This window comes from Passer montanus, unplaced genomic scaffold, assembly GCF_014805655.1.
Source record: "Passer montanus isolate IOZ18808 unplaced genomic scaffold, ASM1480565v1 scaffold20, whole genome shotgun sequence".
NCBI lineage: Eukaryota > Metazoa > Chordata > Aves > Passeriformes > Passeridae > Passer > Passer montanus.
The window spans coordinates 13,372,864-13,388,477 of record NW_024366592.1 but is presented as its reverse complement, the minus strand read 5'-3'; the positions used below and the strand labels follow the sequence as shown (position 1 = coordinate 13,388,477).

Here is a 15,614-nt window from a genome sequence, read left to right as displayed (position 1 = left end):
CCTGAAAAGGATTATACAGTTGGGAGAGTTGACATGAATAGAAAATTCCTAATCAAGTTTATTGGAAGTTTATTCAAGCTGCTACTACTACCTTTTTTTTTTTTTTTTTAAACGGGGGAACATGAATTATAAATATTTTCAAATTATCCCTGTCAAAATGGATAGCTAATAAAGCACTAGACTTTTCTAACTTTGCTCTACTTTTCTGTTCGTCTGAAATGCCACCTAATTTCATAGATGTAGTGAAAGCAGTGCAGGAGCTGGCTTTGTTCCAGGTGGGAATTGTTCTCCTCCGCTTAGAAAAGGAGGGGGGTGCTTTGTTTTCCCTGCTGTGCTGTGCAGCGCAGAGTGAAGGGACAATCTGCCCATTACTGCAGTCACTACTTAGGACATCCCCTGCTGTATCCTTACCACAACCACATTATTTTTTGGAGCTGATTTGTGCTGGTTTTCCAGCAAGGTGGATGCTAAGACAATGTTTCCACACACCACTGATAGCACTTCAGATATTTCTGCTGCCCCGAACCACTGCAAGGTTGGTTCCCTTCCGCTGTTTCTGTTTTGCTGCCTGGATGGATGCTGCTGGAATATGTTTTGACCAGCTGTTTTCCTCTGCACTAGCCACAAGTATATTTGGAGACTGACACAAACACATATACACACCTGTTTTTTTTTTCCCCTTAATGTCTGAAATCAAATAAATCAGCAAAATTTGGTATCTGTTTCCATGTAAGAATGAAAGAAGCATTTCCCAGAAGTTTCAGGTGTGTTGATAATTTTGTCAGGCTGACTCTCAGGGCACTCTGGATACAGGGTTGCTGATCATTGTCCAAAGCACATCTTTAAATCATGGAAAGACAGAATCTGGCAGTTCCGTGTGTTGAATATAGTGGTGTTCTGAGGTGAGTGGCACTGGAGGAAAAAATGGTCAGTTTTGACTTGGTCTTGGGATTGTTTTGATACAATTCATACCCCTCTTGATTATTTTGCAAGAATGCTGAAAATTAATTTCTTTTATAATCACTTAAAAATAATGTAGACATATAGAACACTTCAACTGAATAATTCATATTAACTGTGAACATTTCTGTTGGTTGAAGAAAGTGACACAAGACATGGTTTAATGCCATGTACACAGTAAAACTAGAAACCATTAACCAATGAGAAGTACTCATTTAGTATTATATTAGTACTACCCAAAAATTATATCAAATCCAAAGAAAGCTTTTGAAAAGCCTACAACCTGGGTTGCAAAATAATTCTGATAACCTGTTTTAGGAAGTGCATAGGTTCCTTCAGAGGTAAGCAATGCCATAAGTACAAATTCTGAATTTCTGAAGTGTCATCAACAGTTTTCAGGGTGACTTCATTGTGGCATTCCAGTGCCTGAAGGGAGCCTACAGGAATGATAGAAAGACTCTTTACAGGGGACTGGAGTGACAGGACAGGAGGGAATGGCTTCACACTGACAGAGAGGAGGTTTAGATTGGATATGAGGAAGAAATTGTTCCCTGTGAGGGTGGTGAGACCCTGGCACAGGTTGCCCATAGCAGCTGTGGCTGCCCCATCCCTGTCAGTGTGTAAGGCCAGGTTGGACGGGGCTCTGAGCAAGCTGGGATAGCAGAAGCTATCCCTGCCCATGGCAGGGGGATGGACTGGATGACCTTTAAGGTCCCTTTCAACCCAAACCAGGCTATCATTCTATGATTTTGTGATCTTTATTAGTAGACAAGGAATATGTCAGCGGAACTAGTGGCAGGTAAAAATGAGCAGAAAACTGAAATATAGAAGTGCCTCCTGAGCTAACTTAAAAGCTCTGAGCCAACAGGTGAAGATTCTGCTGTATCTGATCCAAACCAGGGCAGGCACTACATCTGCAGAGTATCCCTTAGCTAGTAAATCAGGTATCTGTAATGCTCCGGCTTTGAAGTTCAATATAATAGCAGTATGGCAAAAGAGAATAATGACTTGAAATTGGTGTTTGGCCACTTCTATTATTTTCCATTGCTGCCTGTTACAAATTGCTTATAAAACGTCAGAGCACGGTAGTGCTCATAAGTATGCATCTGGAAATTAAGTGTCTGTTTTTGTAAATATTCACATTAGGGCACTTAGGGGGTATTTTTTTTTTTTTTCTTGCAGAGAATGAGGAGTTCCACACAGAAATCCTGTTAAAGATAATAGGATTTTTGTGCATAACTCCCTGTGCATCACTTTGAAAGTTTACCCCCTGCAGCATAAGAGTTAGATAATTTTAGTATTTGAAAATTGTGCTTTTCAGATCGGGTCTTTTCCTATAGTCTGTTATTGATGGTGCGCTCATAAATACTTCTGAATAATCGTGATGAAATCATACATTGTTTTCCTTCTGTGGTGGAGAACTTGAGTTATTGTGTATCTCAGTGCTTTGTCTTGTACTGGATGAAGTCTGAAAGGAAAAATTACAGAGGTGCAAATATGACCTGGTTTGTAAGAGAACAGTTTATATGCTCAAGTGACAGATATAAACAATAATATTTGCCCACAGCAAAGATTGTTCTCTCCCTATATAAATGCATATATACATATCTAGAGATCTGATATTTGAACAAAAAACCCTCATTCAGCAGCTACTAATACTTTATGACCCAATAGAAAAATTACATAATTACAAAATCAAACTGTTTTTCAAAGTGTTTTCTTCTCAGTCTATGTCTAAATATCCAAATTATGTGGTTTTCACTAACCCAAACAATTTTTATCTCCTGCTGTATTCCTAGTGGAGCCACTTTTTAGAGTTACTGCCAAAAAAATCTTTCTCTTAATATGATGCTTTCCTGAGTTTCTTCAGGGTGCAAAATTGGACAGTTATCAAGCAAAACCTGTGGGGTTTTTTGTGATGTATCCAGTATCCTTTTCCCTATTCATATTGAAAATGGACTGGCAATAGCAGTTGTTTTGCAGTGGTTTGGCACTTAAGTTTCTATGGAACCTGGAACTGCAAAGGAAAGAAGAATTAAAAGTCTGCTTAAAAAATGAACTCCTTTTTAGAACAACTGTAGTTTGGTTTTAAAGAAGGTCATGCTTGTTTGTTTTTTTTATCTGAACCTGTTAATACATCTCTGCATTAGTTACAGTCTCAAGTTTATCAGTTAGTATTTTTGATGCAGGAAATTTCTGTTGAGAGAAGTGGGATTCCTCCCAGTTTTGTGTAGGATTGAACAATGGCACATTTTAAATGTGGGCTTTCTCTGCCTAATGAGAGACAGCTGAGAGGTGTGGGTGGCCAGCTCTGCTCTCCTAAGAGAACTGTGTCATGGAGTCTGGTGCATATTTTGGGTTGTTTTTTTCTTTTTAGGCTTGGATAAAATGCTTTTGCCTGGCAAAGTGCATGTCTGCTCCTTCTCCTATTTAAGTTGCTGGCAAATGTCCCCTTGATTTTAGTGGAAGCAGAACTGGACACCAGCTGGACCCAACTTCATATTTGAAAGTGCTTTCTCCCCTGGTGTGAATAAAAGCCCCACTGTGCAAATAACTGTGCTGTTGGGGGTCATATTTTATTGGTCAAACTATATCACTTTCAACTATCAGTTGGCTATGAAAACATCTTGTTGCAAAAAGATCAAAACCAAGAAAAAGCTCACTCTGTGTAAAAACAAACAAACAACTCCCAAAACAAACAACTTCCCCCAATTCGTGAGCCCCCTGGAAGTTGCTGGCATCACGAAAACAGAAATTTTCCACTTTGTGGACATAATAGGAGTCAAGACTTTGGGGCTCTCTTCCAAGCCTGTACTTGTGCAACACCATGCGTGTGGTAGTAGTGGCCTCAGCTGATCCCTTTTGGAGATGGGGAGATTTCTGTGTCATCTTGCATTTCAAGAGCATGTTGTATCATAATTTAAAGACTTATAAAAAACCATGTGTGGTATCTCCACAGAAACCACTTGCACAAAACTCCTTCTCCCACCATGTTTTGTCTCCAAGAGTAATGAGGGAACAAAATGGGTGGAAAGCAACAACAAAAACAACAAAAGCAACAACAAAAACAACAAAAGCAACAACCAAAAAATTATCCTGAAGTGGGCACTCAGATTAAGTAGAATAGAAATTTAATTTATAAATAATGACAAGAAACATGTAGAAGTAGTTGTTTTTTAAACAGCCTTCATAGAAAGCTTCATCCATATTTACTACAAGAAAAGTTAGTATGATGTCTTCATAGATTATGTGAGAGGACATATTTTTGTCACCCAGTTTGTTCTCCTAATGTAGACCACAAGATCTTCAAATAGTTTCTGTCTGAGAAGCCACCTAGTCGTGGTTTAGTAACTGCCAGCACTACAGACTATCACACCTCTTCTTCAACTGTTCCAATAGTTAAATGCCACTACTGTTACATAAAACAAAAATAAAATTCATAACCCACAAACTGAATAACCCAGCTGCCTCTACCGCTTTTCTAGCCGAATTTCTCCATTTTCAGCTTCTCACCAGTATGTCTTGCACCTTTTATCTTTAGACTGAAGTCATCCATTATATCAGATTTCTTATGTAGATAGTCAGAAACAGAGTTCATGCTTAGACTGATAAACTCAGTAGATTGAATGCCTTGAATTTCTGATGAAAAGACTTGTTTTATTCTCTAATCACTCTCATGGAGCTTCTCCAAACCTGATCCAATTTGTCAGCATTCTTGAACTGTGGACACCAACTTGTGATGTGGTATTGCTACAGTAATGTGCTCCTGCATGTGAATAAGTGAGGGAGTCTCACAAATCCCACATAACAGCTCGTTGCCCTTTGCAGAACTGTGGGATTTGGGGAGTTGTCATTGCACTGATTTTTCTCCTAGGCTTTTCATTCTTCCCCAAAGTCATGACCTTTTAGAACAGAATCCTTCATTTTTTTGTGTGTGTTCTGTATTTTATTGTTAATAAGGCATACAGAGGTTTGGACATAATAACACTCATATTGTTTACTTCTAGTCAGTTTAATACATGATGCCTAAATTGTTGGCAGTGACTTGACCTTATCCCCTCTTTTTTTTGTGTGTGTCCTTTCCAAACATGATTAATAATTATTTTCTGTATGATTTAATTTCATTAAGAAAAGCCCCAAATGAGGCAGACAATACATACTTCATGAATTTTCCCATTAGAAGCCCATACATTTGTTTATGATTTCTTGCTTTAAATTGCACATTGAATTCTGTCAGTCACTAAGTTGTTAAGCCACTTGATAACTATCCTTCTGGACTTGCTTAATCAAAAATTTTGCCTTACAGCATTGTGTCACACTGTGCAGTTTATCAGACTTTACCAGAATGACATTTTAATTTTTAGCAAAAGCAGAAGATAATCTTCAGAAGTTTCAGAAGGTCTGTTTTAGCAAACCTGTATTGAGGCAATTATTACAATATGATGCCAATATTAAAACTGCCATCAGTATATAGTAACTTCCTTTAATTTTGTGTTAATGGAATGCAAAATCAGCCATTCCTTTGCCTCTCCCAGAACTGATATCAAACTCATGGCAGGTGGCTGGATATCACTGAAAAGTGTAAGTACTCCCTGGTACTTTTGGTAAAGTATCATTGCATGTGAGATGTCTTAAGAGTTCTCTGGGATTTTATGTCTCTTCCAAACTTTCTGAAAATCTGTGTTAGTAGACCAGAGATCCCCAACAGCTCCTCTTTTATACTTGGCTGCAAGTTACTAAAATATGAAGATTTAATAAGCCTAGTTTTCATACTTCTTCCTGGATTAATGCTGGAATATGTTCACAATGTCATCCAATGTATCACTGGTTGGATGTAGCTGCCTTTTCTGTGTAATCACTGACAACCTGAGCATTTCCACTTCATTAATTTAATACAGATTAAGAACTAGAAGAGATAACCAGACCCTCTAGTTCAGCCTCCAGAATGTTATATGTATAATTCCAACTCCTTAAAAAGTCTGCAGAGTTATATAAGGCAGGATAGATAAGGTTTGGTGGTGTACTAGGGAGAGCTGGTGCTGATGCAGGTATCTATGATAAGCCTTAGGTATCTCTCTCAGCCATTGCTTCCTGGCACATCCTCATGTGGAACCAGCCTTTTGCAGGCTCAGAGAGGGCAAGTGAATAAACCATTGTATTAAGGCATTTAAATCAAGTTTAAAGATCAATGAGTATAATGAAATATGGACTGAGAAAATGGAATTTGTTTGTGTCTACATGTTCCTATTAGAATAATTATTCCCTATTGGAAACTTTTGCCTGTCAATCCCTAGCTATTTAAAACTGCAACAACAATATCCAGTTGTTGCTTTCTTGTGTCCTCAGTCTTTATGCTAGCTTTTGTTAGGGACAATGCAGTGGTATTCATCAGCAACAATAAGCCTGTTATGTTTCATCGTGTTTTTTCCAAAGCTATACAATGTTCTAGCCATTATGGAAGGGTTGCAGTCAGCTGAGTGATGTTTACATGTTACTTCCATACCTTAATAAGAGATATAAAAGACAGTGTATTGTAGCCAGCAGGGGAGAGTTTCAGCTTGGAAGGCCAGGACTTCTGCCTCGTATAGAAACGTAGTCAAGGAAGATTACACTGCATTGCCTAATGTGCTTTTATTTTTGGCCTCTGCTTTAGTGCCACAAGTGTCAGTAGTAGCTGCAGCAAACTGCTTATTCATGCTGCTGCTGTGATCATTTGCTTTTGGGCAGTATTAATTTTGTGGCTGTGCTAAGTTAGGAATCCATTCCCAAGGACATCAGTGGCATGGCTGTCTGGCTTGTCCTGACAGCAGCTGGTCTCATCCATGTGATGGGTCTGTTCTTGACTGTGTTTGCTGGCATTCCCATAAAAACATTCCCACACACCTGTGCCAACAGGATCAGCACTTTTTCTGGAAGCAGGGTCTTTCCAGCTTTTTCTAGGGTGGTGCCTCACAGTCACATGCTGGAGGTGATGGATGTTTCTGATACATTCCTTGGGCATTTCTCAGCCCCAGTTTGTATGGCTGGGCTCTTCTGTTCTTTGTAGTGGCAGCTCATTTCACAAGGCTCATGGAAGTCATATGGCTGCCTGAGGTCATCACAGAGGAGATGAAGATCCTGAGTTTGCAAATATGTGGGTTGAGCCTGGGGGTGCTTTTCTGACACAGCTGTCAGGCAAAGCAGAGGTTCCACCACTCTTCTGCTTTTCAAACACGCCATCCTTGACTTTTGACACTTTGTCTTCTGGGAACTATAACTATTGTCTGGATTCATGGGAGGTTGAGAAAGAGCAGGAATCCTAGTAATTAAGACTTCTTGGAAGAAGAAATTAAATCTGTTCCTTAGTTTGGATATGGGTGGAGCAGGATTCTCCTTTCTGTAGCCAGCTGGAGAAACATCTTCATATCCCCTGGTATCTTTGAAAGTAACAAGACAGGAGGAAGATCTGAGATGTTCTGGTAGTTACTTGCTTCGAGGTATTGAGACCCCAGTGCTAAATCACTCAGTTTATTAGTCAAAAGCTATTTTATGGTTTCAAACATTCTTCTTGATTAAAAAAGGCTGTTTTGGTTGAACAATAAAACTTGTGACCACAGGTAGTATTCTTAACTATATATAGATGGCTTTTGGTGTTTCTTCCCATGACTGCTCTGTGACTGTTTATATAATTTACCATTAGTCATCAACAGACTGTAGAGGTTGCTGGTTGAGGAGGTTGACTCAAACTGAGTGGTTAGTCAAGTGCTATGGTAAATGCCAGCCTTTCTGTTGAAAGATCATCTCTCAAGCCAGTGCCCATTCTGGATTGGGTCCTGATTGCGAGTTAGGAATGGTTTCTGTGCTGTGATCCCATTTGTGTGACAGTTTTATGAGTCTGTGATATATATGCCTGAGAAAGCTTGAAAAGGGGCTTTAGCTTTCTTCTCAGTCCATATTTATCAGTTCTGGTGGGAACTCTTTTCCCATCACCAATATGGTTTTCTTCTTCAGGAGATGAGGAAAATGAGGTTCACTTTGCTGTGAGACACTGGATTTTGGTCCCAGGTAAAGACAGGATATTGAGCAGGAGGCACTGGTGCTCTTACCCGTCTTAAAATTGCTTATGAGCTTAGTTACTGTACCTTGTCCATTACTGTATAACTCCAGGTTAAACCCCATCACAACCAGGATGGGAAGGAATCTGTCTCTGTATGAGGTCCTCAGAGACTTCTGGTTCTTTGCCTTGCTCTGTAGTGCAGAGCACACTGGATTAATCTCACCTGGAAAATCCACCCAGTAAACTCCCTGTAGGTGATGCTTCTTATTTTTCTTGCAGCTATTGTATTTATAGCTTTTGATATTTTACTGTAGGCCTTGTACTTTCCTTGGCTGTATGATGGAATTCTGTACAGACTATTGTCAAATGAAAACATCAAAAAGGGAGAACTAGGAAAGAAATGGCTGATTGATATTGTCAGGCAGCGCACAGAATCCTGCATTTTGGCACTTTTTTCAAGTGGACAAGGCCGTTGTCTTCAAGGCCCATGAAGCAGTGAAGACCCTCTGTGGTGTGTGGCTGCCACTGGAAATATTGCCAAGTTAACAGGGAAGTGAGATGTGTGGGGCTTGTTTCCCCAGTGCCTGCTGTCTGTGGTGGCCACAGAGATGTTTTGATTGAAAACTTGACTGCTGCACTAATGTGTAGGTACTGGCAAGCTGCTGAATGCTGAGGATGCTTGTAGTGCACATATTTTTCAAAACTGTTTTCATTAAAACCAGCAGTTTAGTAAAAGTAGGGAAAAAATGTTCAATTTTAACGCTAAACACTTGAAGTGACCATTTTCCCCCTTCTGTGTTGAGCATTGGAGACCTTACTTATTCCTCTTTATGAAGTCTGAGGTTACACATATGCCTACAGTTGTTGTGTCACCTTCTGCCTCTCTAAAGCTGAATGTTGACTGCAGGAGTTCTATGGAGACTGAAGGCAAAATAAAAATGCCACGTCACTGGTACCCCTAACTCTCAATCCAGTGTGTCTTGTGTTGCAGAACATAAGTAAAATGAAAGGGAAGATCTTCAGAGAGCTGCACGCAAATTTTGACTGGTTGTGGTTTTGAAAGTCAAGGAGCAAGGCTATACAGAGAATGCTTTTTAAGCTGTTCTATGAAATGTCATCTCTGTTTTAATATTTTATGTGATGTGGCTTCTTTCAGATGATCAGCTGGATTATCTGAGATCAGAGAAAAGGGAGTGGTACTACTCAGCTGCAGAAAATAGGAAGAAAGTGCTGCCATGTCAGGGTAGGGCATAGACACACTGACTGCATAGCACTGACTATTTGTGGACGTTGTTTCAATGTACACATCTCACAGATAACCAGTCAGAATTACTGAAGTGGAGGTGTTTTATTTATAATCAATGAGTTTAAAACAAACTGCAAAAAACTTTGTACAACACTATTTTAGAATTTTCCCCCTGGGATTTGTTAGATGAGACCGTTAGATATTTGTTTTCTGGACAATTTTCCTGTTTGTGTGCTTAATAATTATAATGGAAAGACCTACTAAATTATGTATTTGTGTTAAACAGCTTGCTTTTCAAACAAAGGAAATTTGCCACAACTCTCATCTATTTTTATCTTTCTCTTAAAGGGCAACACTTTAAGGAAAATCCTCCTGTGTCGGTACTTTAAAGGGGAATATGGAAGTGGTGTGAATGGGCCCCTGTCTGCCAGCTACAGCAAAACTGCACAAATTGGAGGTAAATCAACACACATCACTTCAAGAGAGAAAAAATAGCAGCACCATTTTTTCTAATAGGCACATTGGACGTGCTCCAGGCATTCAGTTGGTAAATAAATCAAACATGTACTGTAACCACTTGGAAGAGAGGTAGTATCAGACTCTTCTATTTTTAAGTTGCAAACACTTGTCTCAGATGGTGCGTCTGGAGGTACCAAAGCAGGTACCAGTAAATCCCCATCCAGAAATTCAGCGAAGCAGGAAACCTTTGAAGAGTGATGGTGTTGTTTCTGGAAATTAAAGAATTTTTTGATGTTCCAGATCCTTTATTGATATGTGAAAAAGATCTAAGGAAAAGCTTTTCACAAAAATACTGGTTAGACAACAGAACAAATTTTCCTGAGAGGTTGTAAAAGGTGTCAGTTCTTTTTACAACTTTACTGGACAAGACTCTGACGATCCTGTCCCATCTTTCTGTGGGCAAGAAGTTTCAGTAGATGATCTCTGTACGTCCATTATAAGCTAATTTTTTGTGTCATTCTGCTGTAGAAGCCACAGGAAGTTACTGCAGGGTGGTTTCTAAGATAACCCATAAAAATGGATGTCAGAGCCAGGTCAGAACTGCATTTTGCATTTTCAGTGTACGCTGAAGGCATGCCCAGATGATCTGCATTTCTGCAGATTTTACCCAGCTTCTCCTCCTTTACTATTTCGGTATAGGCTCTGAAAATCTTTGCAGTCTTAACATTCTATATGCCAAATTTTGCTCTCTAACAAATAAGAGACTGAAGATTTACTGTCTTTTTAGTTCTCTCTAAAAAGTGTGCATGTGTATGGTTTCATCACAAAATCTGAAGCATTTTAATCAGTTTAATCAAAGTAGTGCTGGCTGATTAAAGCAGTACTGTATTTTTACTAATGAAGTAGGTGCAGTTCCATCTTTAGAGAAGTAAGTGTAGCCGGAAAGATGATAAGCTGTGATAATAAAAGGTGGTTGATTTAATGAGCTAATACAATTTAGCAAAATTTCTTCAACCGACACATTTAATTTGGATTAACTCAAGTCTGTGTTCTTAAAAAAAGTGTCATGATGATGATGGTGATGATGATGATCTAGGAGTTGGCAAAAGCATTTGACTGGAAGGTCAGACCCATAACGAGGGTGGATTTACCAGGACACAATTTTAGTGTAGATTAGACCTGAGGCTGAGGAGCAGATTTAAAAAGGGTCTCAGAGCACTGACACTAATCACAGTTTAGTGTATGCAGCAGTGGAATTAAAAAATGGTTCAGTGAACAAATCAGTGTCCTTTCCATCTTATTTATTGTCTGAATGTTCTGACAGAACAATGGTGCGGGGATTTGTTTTATTTCTTATTCTTACAGCCCAATATTGCATTTTCATACAAAAATCTTGTTTTTATCAAAGAGAATTCTGCCTGACAGAATTTCAAAAGTAAATGTATTACGTTGCTATTGTGTGCTTTATCACTACTAATAGGTTCATTTTCATATATGTGTGTGAAACAAACATGAATGGTATTTGTGTATTTGTTTAATTTGCAGGTGGATTTTCGGGACAAGATGCAGATAAGTCTGGAGTGACCATGTTTGATATCCAGTGCCTCCTGGACAAAGAAGGTGCCTCAGAACTGGTCATAGATGTGATAGTGAACACCAGAAATGACAGGATTTTCTCTGAGGGCATTCTGCTTGGTATTGCGCTGCTTGAAGGTGGAAATACGCAAACACAGGTACTTATTTAATCTACTTATTCACATATTGATTCTCAGATACATGTGGTCTGGAGACAAATAAAGATAACCTTTTTGCTGTGAGTTGTCTGAGAAGTTTGTCACTAGAATATGTACCACTGTAATACAAATATAAATATGCCCTGTTACTATGCAGTAGCTCTTGAGGAGAAGAAAATGTTTTTCAGCTCTCCCTCTCTGTGTAACATTGTGCTGCTTGTGCTGCTTTTAATCTGGTCATTGCCATCTGAGCGTTATTCCCAGTTATTTTATGTCAGTGTTTGTAAGATTAAAAATTATAATACTTTCTGTAAACCTTCAGAGACATTTATCAAAATCTCCAAAGAGAAAAAAATCTGGTCATTTGAGAAGACCAGTATCCCAGTTGATAGAAAATATTTGGTTTAAACTATGGTTTCTAGGTGTTTTTCTATATATTTCCTTTTAACTATGTTTTCTAAGTGTTATCACCCAGATTTAGCCAAATCAAATGATTGAGGGAAGAGAGAGAATTGATATGATGAGGGAAGGCTGGGAGAGTTGGGATTGTTTGCAAACTGATGCAAATGGTTCTCAGCCCGCTTGACAGTTATACTAAGGGACTGGAATGAATAATCTAAAATAATATTTAGTAATAAATTCTGTCTGTATCACAAAAAAATAATATAATCTGAGCTATAATATTACATATTTGATGTTCCATGCTTTCTCTTGTTGTTACATAATAAGTTACTTTTCACTGTTATTTGTAGATGGAATATAATGACTAGTAAGCCGGAAGAAATGGAGAGTGTCACAAAGTAATTTAACTTCAAGTACAATATTGTGACATTAAAAAGACTGCTAATAGCACAGTTCACCATTTCCCCCCAAATTTTAAAATATTATCATGCGCCTTTGTTACCAGCCTTGTATATCAGTTTGTGAAAGAACTGGTCAGGAGTGGCCAACATTTGTTCTATGTTAAGTGAAATAATTATTCATAATTTGTTTCACAAAATAATTAGTGTGGTTTTGTATTTCTTCTTCCTTAGAAGATTGATATCTAAATAATTATATTTTTATTGCAGTATTCGACTTACCAGCAACTAAAGGAGCAGAAAAAGTCAGAAAGGTTCTTCAAAGTGCTGTATGATCGCATGAAAGCTGCTCAGCAGGAGATCCGATCCACAGTGACAGTGAACACTATTGATTTGGGGAGCAAAAAGAAGGAGGATGATGGCGACCTCACCATATCTGTTCCCAAAAAGAGAGGTAAGGAGGCACACCCTGGGAAAGAGGGGAGAAGGGTTTTATATTGACACTGCATGCACTGCACCACTGATGCTCTGCTGAGTTGATCAATAATTTTTAATATTGATCATTGTCAATTTGCATATTTTGCCTGTTTTTCTCTGAATTACAGTCCATCTCAGGTTGGCCACAAGGAATTAGCTTTAATGAAATCAGTGAAGCTCTGCCAGTTTGCATCAATAAAAGATATTGAGCCGTATTTTTAGAGGAGCAGAAGCAGAGGCTGCTGCTATTGGGGATATTTCACAAGAGCAGGCGCAGGAACTGATTTCCCACCCTGTGGTCTTCCCATTGTTCTCATCATTTATTATATATGGGAGAGAATAGTAGGGCTTTTTGTGTTAATGTTCTGTTTCACTCTGGTTTGTGGTTTATTTGGAATGTGCTATTCCTGCATGAATGTTGCTTTGATATTCTTTGTGAGTTGCCTAGATGTCTTTGAAGAGTTAGACACCAACAAAGAAAAAGTTGCATTCATTATTGTTGTTTTCTTATTGTTTAATCAAATGGGGAGAAAGACTTTCAAAAATTAAGGAAAATTGTCTTCTTTTCAGTTAAGGATTCAACTCTGCATCTGAAAGAGGGAATGAAAGGACAGTTAACAGAAGCATCTTCTGCAACCTCCAAGGCTTACTCTGTGTACAGAAGAGAAATGGACCCAGAAATAGATCTGATGGGCTCAGGAGCAGATGCTGCAAATGCAGAAGAGAAGTCTGCAGAAGAAGCTATCATGAGCCCTGCCATTGCAATCATGCAGCCAATACTGAGATTTCTTCAGCTGCTGTGTGAGAATCACAACCGAGAGCTCCAGGTAAAGTGTTTTGAGCTGAGCTTTTGTAGGGGTCTTATTAGAGGGGCTGCACCTTCCTAATGGGAGAAAAACACACCTGTGCCTGGTTCATGTTATAGAATAGGGCTGTCTGAAATGTTGGGGTTTTTTGGTCCAAGGGATAAAAGCACCCTTTTCAAGAACCATTTGGGTTCTTTATTGGAGGAGTGTATGTTTATATCCTCAGAATTGCCTGGGGATCTCAGCACAGTCACATGGAACGGAGCAGGATCTAAATGTCCCTGCTAGTAAGGTTCCTTTACACAATTGGTGGATCACTTACCACGGACTTGAAGAGCACAGGAAGTTTCTGGGTACTTCCCTTTTCCCAAAGTATCACAACTGAAGGCTTTAAGATGCTCTGTGTGTCTCTGCTAACAGTTCTTTTGGTAGAAATTACTGTCCCCATAACAACCTCTGCAAAATGTATTTTCTGCAAATATACATCAGTGCCATGGCCAGGAGTGGTTCCTTCCCTTCCAGCTGTGGTTGGGGTGGTTTGAGCTGAGCTTCATAATGTGCCACCTGACCTGCTTAGCTGTGGGGCAACAGCTTCCAAGAGAAGGGCTGTAATGGGTACCTGGGAGCAGGTCTGCAGGACATGTAAAAGACATTTAAGGCCAGTCCATATGATTGCCAAGTTCGCTTTCCTAAGCCTTCCCTGCTCTATGATTTAATCAGATAATAGTTCTCAATTGCTGCATTAAGTCCTAATATATTCTCTATAGTAGTGTAGTGTACTTCAATACCTGAGACTCAGTGGTCATATGTTTATAAATTGTATCTTCCAATGTTTTCATGAAAAAAAGACTAAAAGACTTTGTTTGCCTTGACTCTCTTCCTTTTTTTTTGTTTTGTTTTGTGTTCCTTTCCTCCACCCACCAGAATTTCTTAAGACATCAAAACAATAAAACAAATTACAACCTTGTTTGTGAGACTCTTCAGTTTTTGGACTGCATCTGTGGGAGCACCACAGGTGGGCTGGGCTTACTGGGGCTTTACATCAATGAGAGGAACGTGGCTCTTGTCAACCAGACGCTGGAAAGCTTGACAGAATATTGCCAGGGCCCATGCCATGAAAACCAGGTATGCTCAAGAACTTCTGGATGCAGAAGACTGTACCTAAATGTTGCTGTCTGGGTGCTTATCACAAACCTTTGTGTATGCCTGATAACATAAATTCACTTGGAGCTGCTATGACTAGACTTAACACACTTCAAGCTTTCATGAAGCCTGAGTGGCCCTTTTAAGTCAGAGCTGAAAACAGACTCTTCCTGTAGTACCTCTTCTTCCTCTGAGGATTTGCAGACCTTTTGGAGAGAGTTTCATGTTTTATGTTGCGGTGTCCATAGCTTAAACCTCACTTTGTGAGACTGGATTTGGAGTCATAGTTTTGGCAGTGCATTGCAAACACAGACTTGTTTGTGTTTCAGTGTACTTCATTTTCACACATTTGCCCTTGCTGGTGTTTATACATCTTGCTAATACTTTCCTTATTTCACATAACTGCCACAAAGTTTAACTTACCCTCCTGCCATACCACCTAGCAGCATCTTTAATTATGGTATCAGTAGTGAAATGGATGACACTAAAGACCATGCTTCTGATCTTCTGTGCAGCCTTTGGAAGTCACACAGCTGTGACTTTTGGTAAAAGTCTCTTTAGTACCGTGCTGAAGAAGTGTAGAAAGGTAAAAGATGTGGTTACATGCTGCCATATTTGATCTGAAGAGAACTGCAGTAAAGTTGTTATAGTGGATGAAACTGCAGAATTTTTGGTATGGATTAGCATTGGGGAAATTGTGGTGGGCAAATTACAGAAGCAATCTGTTCTCTGTGCTAGAAATAGCTGAAGAAATACATGCAATATTAATGCTTCTTCATTAATGTACACCAATGAAACGTAAAGTGCTATTACTGCCATTGCTGGTAATCAGCTGTCTTTACTTAATATTTTAAAAACAAACAGAAATCCTTTAGTGGACTAAATTTTGAACAGTAATATTTAAACCACTTTTGGATGGGAAAAACAATGGTAAAAAAGTATAGCTACAGGACT

At 39.0% G+C, this 15,614-nt stretch overlaps 1 protein-coding gene across 7 annotated transcripts in view; it reads left to right on the top strand.

Annotated features, from left to right (window-relative positions):
- ITPR2 (inositol 1,4,5-trisphosphate receptor type 2) overlaps nucleotides 1–15,614 on the top strand; it is a 244,485-nt gene that overhangs the window by 159,336 nt on the left and 69,535 nt on the right. For all 7 annotated transcript variants that reach the window (XM_039708068.1, XM_039708067.1, XM_039708063.1 and 4 more), the window contains 5 exons: nucleotides 9,591–9,699; nucleotides 11,247–11,434; nucleotides 12,505–12,688; nucleotides 13,282–13,538; nucleotides 14,442–14,642. In XM_039708068.1, the coding sequence (XP_039564002.1) occupies nucleotides 9,591–9,699; nucleotides 11,247–11,434; nucleotides 12,505–12,688; nucleotides 13,282–13,538; nucleotides 14,442–14,642 (939 nt within the window). The remainder of the gene's footprint in view (nucleotides 1–9,590; nucleotides 9,700–11,246; nucleotides 11,435–12,504; nucleotides 12,689–13,281; nucleotides 13,539–14,441; nucleotides 14,643–15,614) is intronic.